Consider the following 17,715-nt stretch of genomic DNA (forward strand, 5'->3'; position numbering starts at 1 on the left):
TAGTTACTTCACAGGTCCTACCACGCACTTATACTAGTTATATACTCTGTTCCATTTTGGTCAAACAGTCAAGATGCTGATATTTGCTCACTAGAAACACTGCTCCTTGGAGGGCTTCCAAATGGCCCTTACGGGTGTACAAATGGAACATTTTGGTTCCATTTGTACACTCAGTTTTGGGGGTCCTTGAATTTAAAGTTTGAATACCACTGCACTACAATAAATGGAAGAGTTGGGTCTCTTTCTTACCGATATGGCTGCTGTGCATAGTGCATTACCTCTGGAGCATTTGTATCTACTTATGGTCTGTAAAATCAGCCCGTCACTATATAATATTAAATCATGTCACCTCACTGTGGCAATCAAGGCCGTTCTAAATTGTTCCGATGTATTTACATTTGACCAATAAATTCATCCTTTGAATAATCAACATGCTACTGGATTGAGTGGATTCAAGCTCAGAACATATGCAATAAAAAAGACAATAGTTATGCTTTCAAATTTTGCATTGTATTGGGATATGTTCAGCAGTGTTGATTTGAGAATCATTGCAGAATAAAGCAAAAACAAATGACCCACCCTAGCCCCTTTCATGTAACATAATGAATCAACATGGAGCTAAATTATATGTACTCTGTGCTTCGGATTCTTTGAAAAGCAAGCTTGCAAAGAAGAATTTAAATTTTCATATGTACTGCAGCAAATTATTATTTTTAGTAAGTCAAATTAAAAATCTGTTAAAGTTCCTGTTAGGTACATTATATTTCAACATTAGTTCCTCAGCATTTAGTTAACCAATAACCCACACTCCCCAAAAACATAAAACATTACTTTCAGTAGCTTAAATCAATAGTGCATGAATGGCTTGCATGTGACAATAACCATGAGCAACTAAACCAACATCTTTCAACTGTCACACCTAATTCTGATTTGACCAAAGGTCTGCCTGTAGAGCCCGACTGATATATCGGCCATTATTTGACTTTCAGTGACTATGCTATGTGTGACGCAATAGTTATCGGCTAAAGGTTTTCAAAAACAGCTGATCGACAAGCTCACAATGCATTGCGAACTTAGAAGATAGGCTATTAAAACAAAGTATAGTCAAGTGGTTCAATTACATATAGTTTAGTTTGTTAAAAAAAAATATTTATTTATTCTGGTTTAGAAGTTAAATGTTCTCAAATAGAAAATGTAATCAAATTAGTTATTCAAATTGATTGATTTGAAAATTACGGTGGTCTAGCACTGTCCAAAATCAGGATCGGACCCAAAAACCTGGCATCAGTCAGGCTCTACTGCATGTGTTTAGAGAAAAAGCAAATGACACCTGAAAGTTAAACAATCTGTCCAGCCAAAAACAAAACAAAATCCTAACAGGTTCAAAAAGAGACGCAATGCCTACACCAAATGACTTTTGACAAATATTGTTCATCTTGTTATCTTTGTCTATACAGGAGTTTTAAACACCCATTTGTGCCTGTCCTTGGTCAAAAGATTGTGTAAAGGTTGTTCTAGAAATCCCCCCAGGTATCTTTACATCACAAACAAGCTTTTTCAATCCTTTTGTATTGACAGCAAGGATTATTACACATGTCCGACCGAGGACCTCCGTGAAGACCTGTGTTTTGTGTTGTTTTTTTTGTTCCTGTTTTGTGACAACATAAGAGTTCCTTCGGTGACAGGTGTTGTTGACAGTATGGCTCCCAAGAGAACAAACAACCACTCAAAAACCAACGTGCAGGTTCAAATAAAAAGTGGATGAGCGAGAAAGGTGGGGTTGAACAGGGGTGAGCGTTGAGGGTTGAACTAAAAAGGGGGGAGGAGGGGGCGACCAAACCACAGGATGGGATGTACAGTGGGGTGATGACGGCAAAAACAAAAGGAACTGAATCGGCTTCAGGTCGGAGAGGGGGGAAAAAAGGAAGGAGTGGGTGACAAATAGGACAGATCCAAGCACAAGTTCAATACTATTGGATGGAAAAATGGGGTCGGCGAGAACTAGATCAGGTTGATTCAGTAGTTTTAGGTATACATGGGGACAGAGGAGGGTTCAGAGTGGGTGTCCTAGTCAGGCATGTATGGGCGGAGGTGGTCCTCGATGTCTCCCACACCCCAGCAGGTCAGCTGGTCCTGGGGCAAGTACAGGCAGAGGCTGCACAACTTGAACACGGTTGCCTTGGTTTTAGGAGTCTGAAAGCCATGAAACAAAATATTTAATTGACAGTGTGGTACCGTACGATGAAAAACAAAACAAGCTTAAGCTCCACTAAATCCAATTTTATGTTCCATTTCTGCCCGAACTATGCTATGGCAACCAGGTGAAACGTTACCCTCATCCGACTCCTCTCTTCCAGGTGATGGTACCAGCCATACACCAACAGATTTATTTTATGCTGCATTGTAACTGATAGTGGCACAACATTCAGTTGAGGGAAGGCACCAGGCCTGCCCTCAAGTCAGTAGGAGCCAGGTGGCACAGAGAAATAGACCCCGTCCCCTTATAAGACTCAGATTTGATCAAAACCGGGATGTTGGCGGCTCATTACTGAAATGTCGCTACAACGCGGTTACAATTTTAAAATGACGCCATCCAAAAAATATATCTTAGGCTATTTTGCTTCCGGTTCACTGTGGGGTGAATTTGGGAATCTTCAGAGTAAAACATCCGGCTGCAGCCGTGGGAGGGAGCGCCATCTGGCGAGAGTAAAGTCTGGCAGCCAATATGTTAACTCCTTCCTGTGAAGAGCCACCAGTTGCTTTGATGAACCGGAAGTAACAAGAAATCATTTCCGGGGCACTCGCTAGATACTATTGTTTTCATCACAAGCGCTGATACAGTACCGCGAGGTCACTGGATTATTTTATTGAGCTCCTAAAACACTGATGTTTTGTATGATCACCTCAATTCTGAAATAAACGCTGCTAAAGATCGTCGCTAAAGATATTGTGGACAGAGGGAAGATAATCAATGACGTCACCGACATGGAAGCAAACCGTTGCCGGGCGACAGAGACACCAAGAACTGGTCAAAATTATTCTAGCTGGATGCATTATAAACTAGAACTGCACTCTGTCGAGTGCATACTTGCTTGTTGCACAAAATGGCCTACTAGTGCGCAAGCAGAGTGCGCATGTACTTTCGACCGCTACAAACTGTCAAATCTCAGTTTCTCTGTGAAGGAAAGTTTGAAATGTTGAATTATTAGGTTTAACTATTTGCTACCTACCTACTTTATGCATGTAACGTAATGACTACTTGTGCCTGATATGGTGCCAGATTACATACATGTATACATAGGAGCATTACCTTTAATCCTCCCAACACTAAAACATATCGTCGTTACGTCACCATCGAAAACCAATTACACTCTGGCAAACCATTGATTTTATACATATACACATACATAGTATATGTATAACTAGCTCTCAATGATTACGTAATAAAGATGTGGATTAAAGGACCCAATGCCAGAGTGTAATTGTTTTTCGATGGTGAAGTAATGACGATATGTTTTAGTGTTGGGAGGATTAAAGGTAATGCTCCTATGTATACATGTATGTAATTTGGCACCACTGCCGTATCAGGCACAATTAGCAGATCTACAGCAGATCTACAAGCTCACAGCACATCACTTTGTGCCATGCTGGTCAGACTCACCTGTAAGTGCTGTCTATTCATGAAGAGGAATACAGACTGGGCGGGGTTGTTCAGCACCAGTCCAGCCTTGTCCTTGCGGCCGACAGCGTGCATGAACTGCTTTTCATAATCTCCATGATGAAATTCAAACTTGGCCTGTAAATGCATAGGAAGTTTAATTTGCTACATACGTGTCATATACGTTTGACTAGAGGATGCACAACATCCTCATACTGAAGAATGCATAAGAGTTGCACAATATTTGTGCCATGAGGGTAGAGCAATGTCATCAGTCAGGAGGTGTCATGTGTATATTTCAAACGTGGCATGTGTATGAAAGTATTGTAGGTGTAAGATGATTATTTTTAAATATATAACTTATAACTTCAGGATGGACAGTCTAAATCACATTTCCCCACAAGGACAATAAAAGTACAGTATATTTATTTAATAAACACATCAACTAACACATCAACAAACTTGGACATTACCCAACTTTAAGCAGCACTATGTAACTTTTTTTCTTATGAATAAAATAAAAATTTGTCCAATCTGTATGGTAAAGAGTATCTTAATACCGGTACTTCGTTGTATATCGTCTCCCTGCTCTTCTATTGAGACACTTAGATCCTGTGTATACTGTATAGGTGAAACATGACCTTTTTTTCTGACAGTCAAGATTCATCCCATGGTCCAGTGGTGGGCGAGTATTGTTACTGCTGCGATACCTATACATCCCAAATTGATCACTTTCTATCCGCTGTTGCATTCAGTGTTAATAGTAGTAATCTAGCATTGGTATAACATTCCAACCTGAACAGGCCTGAAGGGTTCGTCGTCGGCCCCTTTCCATCTGGAGAACAGGAGACAGACGATCTTCTCGATGTCATTGCGTGGCCAAAGAATGAAGTCCATCTCCTGTGTGCAACCGATCACATCCTGACGGACACAACATGATGGCAGGAACTTAAGTAATGCCTTGTTGGTTCCACAACTTCCTAAATTGCACAGTTTAGGCAAGTTTAACGGCTACAGCTTCTCAATCTTTGCTGCTTTCCGTTCTAAAGGGTGTCTCAGGTCCTGAGTTATACCAGTACAATGTTACACACATTTTGCATTGTGCACCTAAAATAGCTCTACTATACAGTAAAACTGGACAAATATGTATGCATTCTGCATTCTCTCATCATACCAGTAAGACGCCTATGGGCGAGGTCACGCTAAAACAGAGCAATAACTCTATAAATTGAGGGTTAAATGTAGCCTGCAGTATCAAAAGTACCATGCTCGGCATAGTGGAATCATCCATAAATAAGTGTTATTAAGTGTTGTAGTTAGTTCAATTCGTCAAATTAGGCAACAAATTATTTTCTGGAATGACAACAAATCACATCACCGGAAATCACTAAACCTAGTCACACGCTGCGTGTCATAAGGAGTGTTTTACATGCAAAACAAATGCTTGCAATGGACTCTGACTTACCCTGCGCATTGACTGGTATCTGGGGGCATGCAATTGCACCACATCTTTTTGCAGGAGATCTAAGGAACTCTCAAGGGAGTAGCTGGAATCCCGTACACCTCTGAGGATGTTTTCTTCATAGTTGTTTGTCATCACTGGTACCACTTCAGCTACCTCAAACAGTGCAGACTTCTTTTTCTGTGAGGACAAACAACAAAGACAAACCATTCCGGTCATTGAGTGACACTGCTATAAGTGGGATATTACACAACAAAAGTATGTCACGAGAAGATGCAAGAGACGAAATCAAGGCAGACACCCTCAGGTTAAACTGTAACATGGATAACATCCCAGTATTATGAATGCTAACCTTATCTTTGAATACGAAGGCTATATAGATCTTGAAGTCAAACTGGTCAGCCAAAGATTCCCTTTTCTTCCGGAGTTGAGCACGAAGGCGATTCCTTGTTTGGTTTCTTCGTGAGGTTGGGTCCCCCATGGTTAGATTTTGATGGTACTAGTGCCCTCGCTTATACAGAATATTTTGGCTATACACTCACTCTCTCAAAGAGGTGTAGTTAGCTACCCTTTGCAGAAATTATACGTCAAACAACTCTATACTAGCTCTTCAAAATACCTGCTAACTACCAAGTGAAAAAGGAAAGAAATACAAAATCAATCTAAGTCATTTTCAGATTTGTAAAGGGACTATATTGGGAGGGGGATGCTTATCAGCATAAGACTACATTTCCTTATTGAGAACTCAAGGATGCATGTTTAAGACATGACTTTTCAATGAGGGCCAAATTAACTTCTTATTCGACAATCGCTAGATTTTAGAACATTAAATTTTAAAATTAAAAGGGGCAAATCAAATTAAATGCACTTATTCTTGGTTAACAGCAAAAGGGTTGATACTACCAAAACCCATACCAACACCATATGTTGCTTGTGAAATTGAAGACTACAAAATCTAGCAAGCAGACAAATCTCCTATAGTTGTGGGGGTGGTCATCTCAGAGTCTCTGATCCATGGCTGTGGTTTTGTGGCTATTTAAAGTGATTTTATAAGTATTATTACAGACGGATTGAGGGTTAAGAGACAAACATGGCAGCAGGTAAACGCAGATGCCAGGAGAGGTTGGCATCGGGCAACATCAAAATAACTTGACATTTCTGGTATTTTGTTTCTGCTCAGCGCCATTCAAGGGGCCTGCGGTTGTTGTCGTTTGTCATCGTGTCAAACAGTTTATTCTTAGCAGACTAGCTAACACCCCCTCCCCCCAAGCTAATCTACGCAACACATCTCCAACAACACTAGCTAGTTAGTGAGCAAACCGAATCGACCTCGCTACATCTTATCTCTGTGTCGGTTTGACAGTAACTGCACTGCAGGGCCTAGCTTAAACGTGTAGTCATCTTTGAAAAGACGCCTTTTTCTTGTTTCGTTTTCACATCGTTTACGGCTGGTTCTGGTTCCGTGCTGGCCTCTGGGTCTGCGGGGCCGTACGTGTGTGTGTGGGGGGGCAACAGGGGACCACTACACGGTTGGTCGGACCCGTTACACGATTAATCGGTCGACTGTTTCCACTTCGGCGTCAGCATTTTGACACAATTCTCCTTCGGACACATGGAAGAACCGAAGTCCCCACACTCACTCAGCGACGGTATACTCGGGGTCCAGTGTTGGTTTTATAACTGCACGACGACGGGGGGAAAAGGGGCTTTGAACGGCCAACACAATGAATGCGCTGTTTTTTCGTCGTCGTTGTTTTTCCTCTTCGTCGTTTTTTTCCTTCTTTTTCTTCCGTCGTCACAACGTCGTACTCGCCATGTCAAGATAAAGTGAGCATCCAGCCGCAGTCCTCCGTTCTTTCATCAAACAAGCGCTGAGTTCTGTCTCCCGGCGGACCCATCTTCGCGGCTCTTATGTATCTGTATTTGTTCTTCGTTTCGTTGTTTTGCGTCGTTTGTTTTCGTCGCTATTTTACGGTGTGTAAAATTGTAGGAAGGAGAGAGCGAGCTGCTCGACGGCTGAACGAACAAACCTGCCCCAAAATGGCCGCGACGACACACAACAGCACAGCTACAAAAGATATGACGACACGCGCACCATGTGACCACGAGAAGGAAAAACAACATGAAAATAGCAGATCTACAAGCCCACAACGCTTATCGCTTTGCATGTCGCATATCCGGTCTGTAGCGGATACCCTCACAAGTCATGAATCATCATTCATACAACTGAGTCCGAGTCACAAGCTTATACTCTAAGGTCACAAGTGATAACACAATAGTGTAGGTCGCAGATTACTATGAAAACCTGGCTGTCAGTGACTCGAGCCGTCACGCCATAGGGCTATGGCCGTCAGTCCGTCACGCCTCATGACACGTCACGCAACCATATATGGTCGTCAGTCCTTCACGCTTCGTGATACACTCCATATATGGCCATCTCCAGAGTGGCTCTGGCCGTCTCCATGAAAATCACACACTGACCTCATCAAACCCTGTGGATAGCCATAAAGATATAAGATAGCTATAAAGAAGACTGGATCATCACCTAGATCTGCATATATGGAGCCGGCCAGCAACTCTACCTCAAACCCTTAGATCTCCATATATGGAGCTGACCGGTTCTGATATGTTGATTCTACCCCACCCGTCCTTCCTGGTCCTTACTGGTATGAGTGTGCGTGCGCGCGCACTGAAGTTGTGGTCTATATAGGTGTATTATTGTGTTATAGCTTGACTTTTATGACTCAGTTAAGTCATGGCATGTTTATGCGCGCTGGGACCACCAAGCTGTACGTGGAAGTTGGAACACCTGACTCTGGAAATAAAAACGTCTGGGTTTCCGAGGCTAGTGCGCAACTAGCTCTGGTCCGACCATAGCCAATGCAATGCTTCTATGATTCTGCAGCCTGCAGCGAGGTGCGACAGTCTGACAGACAGTTTATTAGCTTGTTATAAATCAGAATTATCATAATAAATTAATAATCCTCCACAGTGAAGTCATTTTCAAGGCTAACATGGAGAAAGAAATCGAGAGAGGCACCACCACTACCAGCCATCAAAGCAAGAGGGACACATCTCAGGAAAACAAGGAAGTGAAACGGTAAATAAACCCAACAGTGTTAAAATAAATGTAAATGCTATTTTTTCCCATATGAGGCTCGGGACCGAGGTGGTGAAGCCTGGTGTGATTGATTGATTGAAAATTGTATTCACAATATGCAGAATGATATATTTAATCCCTATATGGGAAAAAGCACAAGACTTTTGTTTACATCAGGATCCTCCATTCATACACTTCGATGCAAAAAAATAAAATAAATATATATAAGACTATACAGTTAAGGGGAGGGAAACGTGTACAGTATGGAAAAGGGGGGGAACTTTGACTTTTTTTTTGTTACTATACTGTGTAGGCCGTAGGGTAATCAGTATGGCTTATGGAGAAACGAAACTCAGAAGATGCTGCTCTCAACAGCGATGGGAGGGGCAGTGGAGGGAGGACAGCACTATTTACTGCCCCCAACTGCCCTCTTGTGGCAATTTGGAAGATGCATAGCCTATGCTCATAGTCATAAGACATTAAACCGACCAGAAATAGCTCAATTAGAAATATTTATTGAGCTACAACTTTCCATTTTCACTAAGTGAGGGGCGCTAATATATTAAAGTCTAACTCATGTTGATTGGGTGATGTAAAACAAACGGTGTCAAAACATTATAACATTATAAGAGCGCCCCTTCACAATTTGTGGCAACAGCCCCCCCATTAAATGCCATTGACAATGAATGGAAAATGTACGTCATAATTATGTAGATGAGCAAATCGTCTAACCAATAATAAAACTTTATTTATATAGCACCTTTCAAATTTGCATTACAAAGTGCTTCACATAGACAAACAGCAAAATATGCAGCAGAAGACATTTCAAAAGACAACAAAATATAATAAGCTAAGCAGCAGGGGGAAAAATATTAAGGTATTAGATTGGCAGTGAAGGCTAATCTATAAAAGTGCGTTTTCAAAAGGGATTTAAAAGAGGACACTGATTCACTGATGAGTGTTCCAAAGTTTAGGCGCTATGGTGCTGAAAGCCCGATCTACTCCGACAAGTTTGAGGATCAAGAAGCTCTTTGGTTGAGCGGGTTGGGACATAGGGGGATATTAGATCAGGGAGCGGGTTGGGACATAGGGGAGATTAGATCAGCGATGTAGGGTGGAGCGGGTTGGGACATAGGGGGAGATTAGATCGGCGATGTAGGGTGGAGCGAGACCGAACCTGGCCTTGTATATGGTGAGAATGAGATGAGATGAGATGAGATATACTTTATTAATCACAAAGTACAAAGTAATCACAAATAAACACAAGTGGACATAAACACACTAGACCAGGACCACTAGACCAGCAAACTTTGGGGAGGCAGTTCTTATGCATTTGCATTATAGAGTCTGATGGCAGTTGGCATGAAAGAGAGTCTATACCGCTCCGTATGCATCCTCGGGGGGAAGGTGAGCCTTCGGCTGCAGCATAGCATGGAAGGGGTGGGATGGATTTGCCGGCATCCTCCACTCCAATTTTGGCCCGGTAGGCGAACTGTAGGGGGTCCAAGGAGTCGCTCACTAGAGGCCGTAGGTGCTGCAGCACCTGTCTCTCCAGGGTCTTCATGACGTGTGAGGTCAGTAGCCTACCATTGGCCTGTAGTCGTTCAGAGTAGGCCTACTGGGATGCACTCCTTTTGGCACCGAAATGATGCAGGATGTTTTCCATCTCACAGGCACCCTCCCCAGCCTCAGTGAGAGGTTGTAGAGGTGCTCGAGCAACACTGGCAGCTGGTCTGCACACATCCTCAGCACCCTTGGACTGATGCCATCAGGCCCAGACTTGCCCTGGTGACATGTAGCCTCCTCAGTTCGGTCTTCACCCGGTCAGAGGTCACAGTCAGTCCCACCTGGTGGGGTGGTGATGGGGGAGTAGAAATAGAAGAGGGGAGAGAGGCCAAGCGCGGGGGAGAAGGAGTTTGAAATCTATTCTGAAGGAGATTGGGAGCCAGTGCAGGGACGCTAAAACGGGGGTGATATGGTCAAATTTCCTGGAGCCAGTTAACAGCCAGTCAACTTTTATTAGCAGACTCAGGTCCATAGAGATACATACACGGTTTATGATTTTTATTGCCTGTTGTATCTCTTGTATGTTAACCTCGGGTTAACATACAAGAGATACAACAGGCAATAAAAATCATAAAAGAATGTAAAACAAATACATAACTTACATAACTTAACCCACAGGCAGAACATACAGGCATTTTAGCCAGTGTACCCTTATGTATAACGTGAACAGCTCACTGAGGGGCTTGAGAGCGCTACAATGATACTGTTTGTCGCCTTGAACAAGGACACTTTCACTTTAGTGGAACAATGACTGAACTTTCGGGCAATAGTGTTTGCTTGAGCATACAACTTCCGACATTGTCTGTATATATCATCATCAGTCATTTGATCCGTAATAAAATGGCCAAGATATTTAATCTTATTCCAGACCACTACACTATTGTCTGATTGTTTAAACATAGGAAAGTTAAGGCGTTTGTCCTCTTTAGTTCTACATATTAGAACAGCGCTTTTGCTGGCATTATATTTTATATCATGTTGCACACCATAAATAAACTCAGTTGTTCATGAGATGATGTATGATGATGTATAATGATAAGAGCACCCCTCACTTCACACGGGTGTGCTTTTTATTTTATTTTATCTCAATATCAGATGTACAATCTCACAATACGCCATGGCACCAAACTTGAAATTGGAATGTTTGATGATATGCTTGATTGTCCAGCGTTGATCTAACAGAGGAGGAACCAGCCTGTTCCAGTGGAACCAACAAAACAGAAGCCAAACCGAAGCGTCCAGAGAAAGAAGATGACAAACTGTCCCTGATCTCCTGGAATTTAGATGGACTTGACTTGGAATGCCTGGTGGAGCGTGCCAAAGGCTTCCATTCCTACCTAGCTGAGTAAGTCTTTGAACTCTTCAAGTTCCAAGGTTTTAATATCCAGCAGTCACCACACTGTCCATTACTTCATACAATAACAACAACTCTCTAGTGCTCTCAAGTGGTAATTTAATTTAGGCTGCCATCTAAAAGATTTTCACACAGAAATAATTTCTCCTATCAACTCATGACAATGTTATTTAGATGGCCCTCGATCAGTTACAGCAGTGTGTCAAATGGCTTTACAGGCCCACATTTAAACAGAAAACAAAAAGACCCAACAAAACAAAACGGTTCCAAAAGCCCACATGATTTCTACAAGGTAATAGAAACTTCCCTCTGCGGATAATTACAAGGAATAAAAAACAACATTTGGAAATTAATATATAATATGTGATGTGGTTTCTCTGCAGATATTGTCCTGACGTGGTGTTCCTCCAGGAGCTCATTCCACCCTATGTCATGTACCTGAAGAAAAAAGCTGTTAACTACCTGCTCATCCAAGGTAACAGAAGACCGTTTCTCAAACAGCCAGACGTTCTGACGGCGACCCTAACTTCCACATTGTGTTGTATAGAGGGTATGTGCGTGACATCATCGTACCTGGAAGTTATGCGGGAACGCCCACTGAGTGGCAAAAAACTACTTTCTGGCCTTGACAGCCCATTCATTCAAACAGAAAAGTCCTGTCTGATTGCATTAAACAATGTTAAACTCACCAACATTGCAGCTGTACGAAAAGCTTGAATTATCCTCTTTCTATCTGCAAAGTTTTTGTTTTATAAAAATAGAAATAGAAACGTTATGAGCTTTCTGTCAAGCATTTGATTTTATTTCCTAAGTGTCAGAGTTTGGAAGTGCTTGTTTTCAATAACACAACATTTTGCTGCCTCCTGCATTATGTGTCATTTAGAAACAGGTGGTACGCAGGGACGGTTGAGTGATTTCCAACGAGCGCCCTCAAACTCCAACACTCCATGCTGCTCAATGTTTTGCCACTCAGTCTAGATGAGGGGGGCGTGTCCTGATGGGAAAATCATGCATGTGCATACTCTCTATTGTCGAAGTTGGGCAGAAAACGTGTATCTCCATATTTCAACTTTTATTATTTGTATTTTTATAAAATATATAGTATGAATAAATAAATAGTAAATTATTGCTCTACTTTGTCGTACAAGAGTAATGCAAAATAGTGAAAATAACTGATCTACAGTATTGATCTACAGCCTTGTGTTGCAACGTGTTCGTGCTTGTAGATCCGCTGTATTAAAAAATATGAAAGTGATAGTGAAAGTGTTTAAAGCAGCACTATATCACTTTTTTAATGAATACAATGATACAATTTTCCCAATCTGTATGGTATAACAGCCTTTGCAGCATTCCTTTTCTGGTTTATGATCAATCTACCCAAGAAGTTAGCATACAATACAACATAAATACAATGAATGTGTATTGCTGAACATTCAATGAATCTATTAGAGGCTGCTTTGTCACAGCTACTCTACTAACATGACCTGGCTCTCTGTCAGGTGGTGAGGAGGGCTACTTCACTGGGATGTTGTTGAAGAAATCCAGCGTCAAGCTGATGGAGAGCAACATTGTCCCGTACCCTAATACCAAGATGATGAGGAACCTGCTGGTAGCTCAGGTGATTATGCAGTTATATGACTGCCTATGAAAGTAAACAAAAATACTACAAAAATACTTTTGTAATAATTGGCTCAATAATCATGTCAGAAGATACAGCTTTGTTATAGAATGTTAAAGGTCAAGGACGACGTCACCCATTTTCAACCTAACTTCATATAATTGGTCATTATATCATGGTAGAGGAGATCTTGAAAAAACAAGAAGGTGGCCGCACACGCCAATAGCCAGTGCCAATATTTTATTAGGACAGCAGGTAAGACAAAAATGAATCCAACGTTTCAGCGGTTAAGCCTTCATCAGGGAAATTTGCCCTTCAGTCAGGGGTGACTGACTGAATGGCACTGACAAGAGATGAAGACGCTGTGCAGTCCTACATGAATTGGGATATCTGGTCACCCTACTTGAAAACAACAAATTAGAGTAGAGTAGAGTACCAGACCAGTAAACTTCTCTACATTGGATCACTTTTCCATCTCAAACTGACCAGCGTGCATTTGCTTTTTCTGGTAACCAAAGGTGAAATTCAGAGACCTGGATCTGTGTCTGATGACATCCCACTTTGAGAGCTGCAAGCCGAACGCAGCAGAGAGAATGAACCAGCTCAGACTGGTTCTGCAGAGAATGACAGAGGCACCCGATGACGTCACGGTGCTGTTTGGAGGGGACACCAACCTCAGAGACAAGGAGGTAAGAGCACGGGGCCTTGATCTAGTCACAGTAGTATAGGGGTGAAATAAACGCAGGTCCCCATATCCTCTCTCTGCTCCTGTCAGATCAACCAGCATGGGTTGCCAATGCAATGAGGACATCATCCCATGCCTCCCAATCAGTGAACAATACTGACCATCCTGTTATTTGAAGGGCCCGGCAAAACTTGAGGCACCATTCACATTGGAAGCCAATGACATGCAGAATACATACAAAATCTACAAAGCTACAATCCAAGCTGGCTTCAACTGCAAAGTGTTATTTAATCATTTCCACTCACCTTCTCTCTTCACACAATATCTGCTTGTAATATGGGAAAAGAAATATTTCTGTCAGCTAGTTCCCAATTTTCTTTATATATTCTTCTCGCTCGTCGGACACACGCTTGACGTAAACGAGCGTGGTGATCACTACGCAGTGACAGATATGCTGCGTCACTTTGTGTTTTTTGTAGCTGACAGTGTGAACGCATGGCACTGTTGCCAGTAATTGAACCCCATGGGCTCAGCCTCTGCCCTATGGTGCCTGGCAAAACCTCTATGTCATCAAATTATTATCATCACACACACACATGGCTTTTCAGATAACTTTCACTCCAACAATAATGAAGCCGTCAAAGCATAATAAATGCTGTGGCGTGCATCTTGATCACTTACATGGAGTCATTAATTAAACCTTGCACACAGAGTTCTTCGGGCCATTCATAGCTCACCTCTAATAATACCCACGTTATGTTTCCATCCCAGATGGCCACGGTGGGGCTGCCACCCGGCGTGTGTGACATATGGGAGAAGCTGGGCAGTCGGGAGCACTGCCGCTACACCTGGGACACCAAGGCCAACGACAACAAGGACGCAATGTACACCACCCTTTTCCGCTTCGACCGGGTATACCTCCGACCCGCTACCGGGGGTGGTGGGGTCCCACGCCCAGCCCCCTTCAACATGGCTCTGATTGGCCGGGAGAGGCTGGACTGTGACCGCTTCACTAGTGATCACTGGGGGATATACACTCAGTTCACCACTAGTTAGCGAGAGAACAGATCGGCTCACAATCAACAGGTGAAACATGTTTCAGATGGGGCTGCTGGCTAAGGGAGGGATTTATGAGCCCTGACGAAAAGGCTTTGCTGGTGTTATTATTTAAGCATGTGTGGGTTAGGTGAGACTGTGCTGGGTTAAACCAGTTTAGATCATTATGCACCATAACTGTCATTGCAAGACTTTCCTAGTCTGGTAAACCATCTGCTGGCTAAGGTTTTACACAAGGGATATACAAATAAATGTCTGACTTTGCAAAATTAAATGTAGTAGTACTGCAACATGACCACTTGAGAGCACTACAGAATTACGGTATTGTCTGAAGTGATTGGCACTTGGAAAATGACATCTGTTTCTAGTTAATATCAAAGACTGACACACATGTTCACAGAAACTCATAATATAACATGAGTTATGAAGACAAAACCTGCTGTTGCTTTGGGGTGACACAATCATAAGCTGTATCACACTGACCTATGTTTGTGGGTGAGTAGGTTAATGCAGATTGTCTGCTCACACCTAACAATAGTAATAATAACTATTAATCCCTGGGTGGAAATTGGCTTGTTGCAGCAATGAGAATTAAACTACAATAGAAGCAAGAAAGATGCAACCTACAGGAGCTTACATAAACTCTGCATAGGGCTTTACATTGCAGTCTGGCAATTGCGTTGTAATTATGTTGTAATCATGGGTGTACTTATCGGGTACTATAAGAGGAGCAAAGCAATACATAATGGGTGCTTAGTGCTTACACCTCTTGCTTCCTACAGATAAATATCAGGTACAAAGAGCGTTGTTAGAGGTACAACTAAACAGTGTTGTTACCGTGTTGGTCATAGTAATTATTGGGTAGGTCACTATAATTGGTCATAACTGAAGGGGATTATGGTGTGAGTGTGAGTGTATGTGTGTGTGGGGAGGGGGTTACTTTGTCTCCCTTCAGGACATTTATGACATATCCATCACATCAGTCCTTGGACCAACCTTTCCACACAGTTATGTGCATATCGTTGCTGTTGGGCAGAAATGTCTTATCTAAATGAACGCCCTACCCTACTATAGTGTCATGCAAAAGCATCAAAAGTAGCAGATCCGCAAGCTCGAAACACTGTAAGAAGCGACGAGTTTTGAACTTGTAGATCTGCTGCTTTTGCCAATTAATTCCACAGAAAAGTGAGTAGGCCAATTGTGATTGGCCGGAATGTGATGATGTATGATCATAAGAGCACCCCTCACTTCACACGGGTGTGATTTTTAACTTCCTATATTACTGTTGCTTTGTTTTAATCACTTTATTCTGTCTAGCACCTTGTCACACCTTTGAAAGGCGCCTATAAATAAACCATATACCTTTCCTGTGACAGACAGACAGACAGACAGACAGACAGGGGTGAGAACATGACCTCCATGGCTGAGGCCTTGCAAGCTGTCAGGACGCATGTTGTCAGTGAGTTTGATGGCGGTTCTTTTCCTGACATCACCAGTGAAGCAAACAGACTCATGCTTAACCACCTCAACCCGATATACTTCACTGGCCGGGGTGCCTCAGGGCTCTACGCTTGGTCCCCTTCCCTTCCCGGGGTGCCTCAGGGCTCTACGCTTGGTCCCCTTCCCTTCCCGGGGGCCTCAGGGCTCTACGCTTGGTCCCCTTCCCTTTTCTCCCTTTACACCAGCGGTTCCCATGCAACATTTTCTGAATCGGGGCCCACTTGAAAATCTGGAAAGCGTGTGCGCTTAAACACGGCAGCCTTTTATTTGTCAATGACTACTGACTGACTACTGGCTGACTACTGAGTGACTATTTTCTCTCACTGTTTCACAGTGAGAGAAACATGAGAGGACTTTTGTTTGGTGCGTTGGACTATATTTGACCGGAATTGCTCGACAGTTGTTACATAAAGTGTAACTGTAGACTGTACATTGGTCAGACGGGACCCGGAGTCTTGGATGTTCCAAACCGGAGCTGTCCTCGTGGAGCTCGGTTGCGTAACGCCAATCCACACCCCCCAGTTACGCCATGTCTAGCCTACTGTCTCTCAAACGTCAGGATCTGGGGACCACCAGGAGTCTAAATGGAGCCCTATATGGGTCTATACACTCTCAGAGTTACATTAACAACACAACATAGTGTCATAAGGGGGAGTATATCAAACAGGGGGTCTTTAAATGGAGGAGAGAAAAAAAAGGTTGATAATGACTACTCTTACAGGAGGAGTTGTCCTCCTATAGACCTTGGTTGCATAACGTCAGTCTGCCTCCAAACCCTGTCTATAGTCATCTCTTTGCCATCCATCCCCGCTGGCTAGCCAACCAACCAACCAGCGAGCCAACCAGCTGCGACGGAGAGACAGTGGGAGAGGAGGGGGGTGGAAGAAGTATAGGCTACTCAGATAGTTTACTAGTAGAGTACTAGTAGTACTAGTAGAAATAGAACGTACGACATCTACAATTAAAATAGTCTATACTTTAAAATTGAAAAAAATTATGCATTATTGTGTTCATCGCTTGCAGATAATTACTTTACGTGCTGCTGCAGATTAGCCTATATTAATAGGCCTAAATCATTCATTTTCAGCTTATTAACAATACAGGTTTGTAATAATACTATAAAGTAACTATTAAATAATGTCAAATAGTGGAGTAAAACCAAAATGTCCTCCACTGCTTGGAGTGCTCAGTGGCATAGGGGGAGAGCGGGGTATTAGCTCAGTGGCATATAGATGCTGTATATGTATGGCACTGTTACCAGGTTTTGCCAGTCCGGGTCTGGGTCTTTGAAAACAAAGCCCAAAAGAAGTGACTTTATGCTACACAAGCCCTTTAAAATACATCAAAAGGACCATAAGGACTCTGTTGTTGTTACCATTCTAAGTGCCCTTATTTTATTATACTGTACTTATATATGTATGTACTGTATGTTATTGTTTTGTTGTATTGTCTGTTTGTCAAAAAAAAATGCAATAAATATATTGTTAAAAAAAATACATCAAAAGCTCACAACCTGAACATGTGGAATGTTTATGAAACATTTTAAAAACACAAATCTTGTAGAGGGAACTACCATTATTTTACAAGCGACGTTACAGGAAAAACGTTTCCCACTTAAAATAAGCGGATGTGGCAACCGCCAAACGTGCTGTACGGGACTGTATTTCCAGCAGCCACAGCTACACACATATAAAGAAGCGCTGACCTTAGCAGAGG

At 42.4% G+C, this 17,715-nt stretch overlaps 2 protein-coding genes across 2 annotated transcripts; one reads left to right on the forward strand and one right to left on the reverse strand.

Annotated features, from left to right (window-relative positions):
- Positions 1–505: 505 nt before the first annotated feature.
- Positions 506–7,168, reverse strand: cUnh6orf62 (chromosome Un C6orf62 homolog). The gene is made up of 5 exons (XM_080788196.1): positions 5,473–7,168; positions 5,124–5,300; positions 4,454–4,579; positions 3,662–3,796; positions 506–2,193 (listed from the first exon to the last, which is right to left on the reverse strand). Exons 1-5 carry the CDS (start codon positions 5,599–5,601, stop codon positions 2,068–2,070), a joined length of 693 nt encoding a protein of 230 aa, XP_080644322.1. The 5' UTR covers positions 5,602–7,168; the 3' UTR covers positions 506–2,067.
- An 846-nt stretch (positions 7,169–8,014) lies between these two features.
- On the forward strand, positions 8,015–15,687 carry LOC308331952 (tyrosyl-DNA phosphodiesterase 2-like). The gene is made up of 6 exons (XM_080787509.1): positions 8,015–8,220; positions 10,955–11,131; positions 11,524–11,615; positions 12,640–12,758; positions 13,277–13,447; positions 14,215–15,687. The coding sequence occupies exons 1-6, from the start codon at positions 8,135–8,137 to the stop codon at positions 14,497–14,499; spliced, it is 930 nt and encodes a 309-aa protein (XP_080643635.1). The 5' UTR covers positions 8,015–8,134; the 3' UTR covers positions 14,500–15,687.
- The last annotated feature ends 2,028 nt before the right edge of the window (positions 15,688–17,715 follow it).

Source organism: Protomyctophum bolini (assembly GCF_963924005.1).
Source record: "Protomyctophum bolini genome assembly, chromosome: 17".
Classification (NCBI taxonomy): Eukaryota; Metazoa; Chordata; class Actinopteri; order Myctophiformes; family Myctophidae; genus Protomyctophum; species Protomyctophum bolini.

Excerpts from the sequence above, each read along its gene's own strand:
- LOC308331952 (XM_080787509.1), top strand. The coding sequence starts at position 8,135 with ATGGAGAAAGAAATCGAGAGAGGCACCACCACTACCAGCCATCAAAGC. Across the intron at positions 8,221-10,954 it reads GAAAACAAGGAAGTGAAACG|CGTTGATCTAACAGAGGAGG; the intron begins GTAAATAAACCC and ends TTGATTGTCCAG. Across the intron at positions 11,132-11,523 it reads TTCCATTCCTACCTAGCTGA|ATATTGTCCTGACGTGGTGT; the intron begins GTAAGTCTTTGA and ends GTTTCTCTGCAG.
- cUnh6orf62 (XM_080788196.1), bottom strand. The coding sequence starts at position 5,601 with ATGGGGGACCCAACCTCACGAAGAAACCAAACAAGGAATCGCCTTCGT. Across the intron at positions 4,580-5,123 it reads GATACCAGTCAATGCGCAGG|GATGTGATCGGTTGCACACA; the intron begins GTAAGTCAGAGT and ends TGTGTCCGTCAG. Across the intron at positions 3,797-4,453 it reads AACCCTTCAGGCCTGTTCAG|GCCAAGTTTGAATTTCATCA; the intron begins GTTGGAATGTTA and ends ATGCATTTACAG.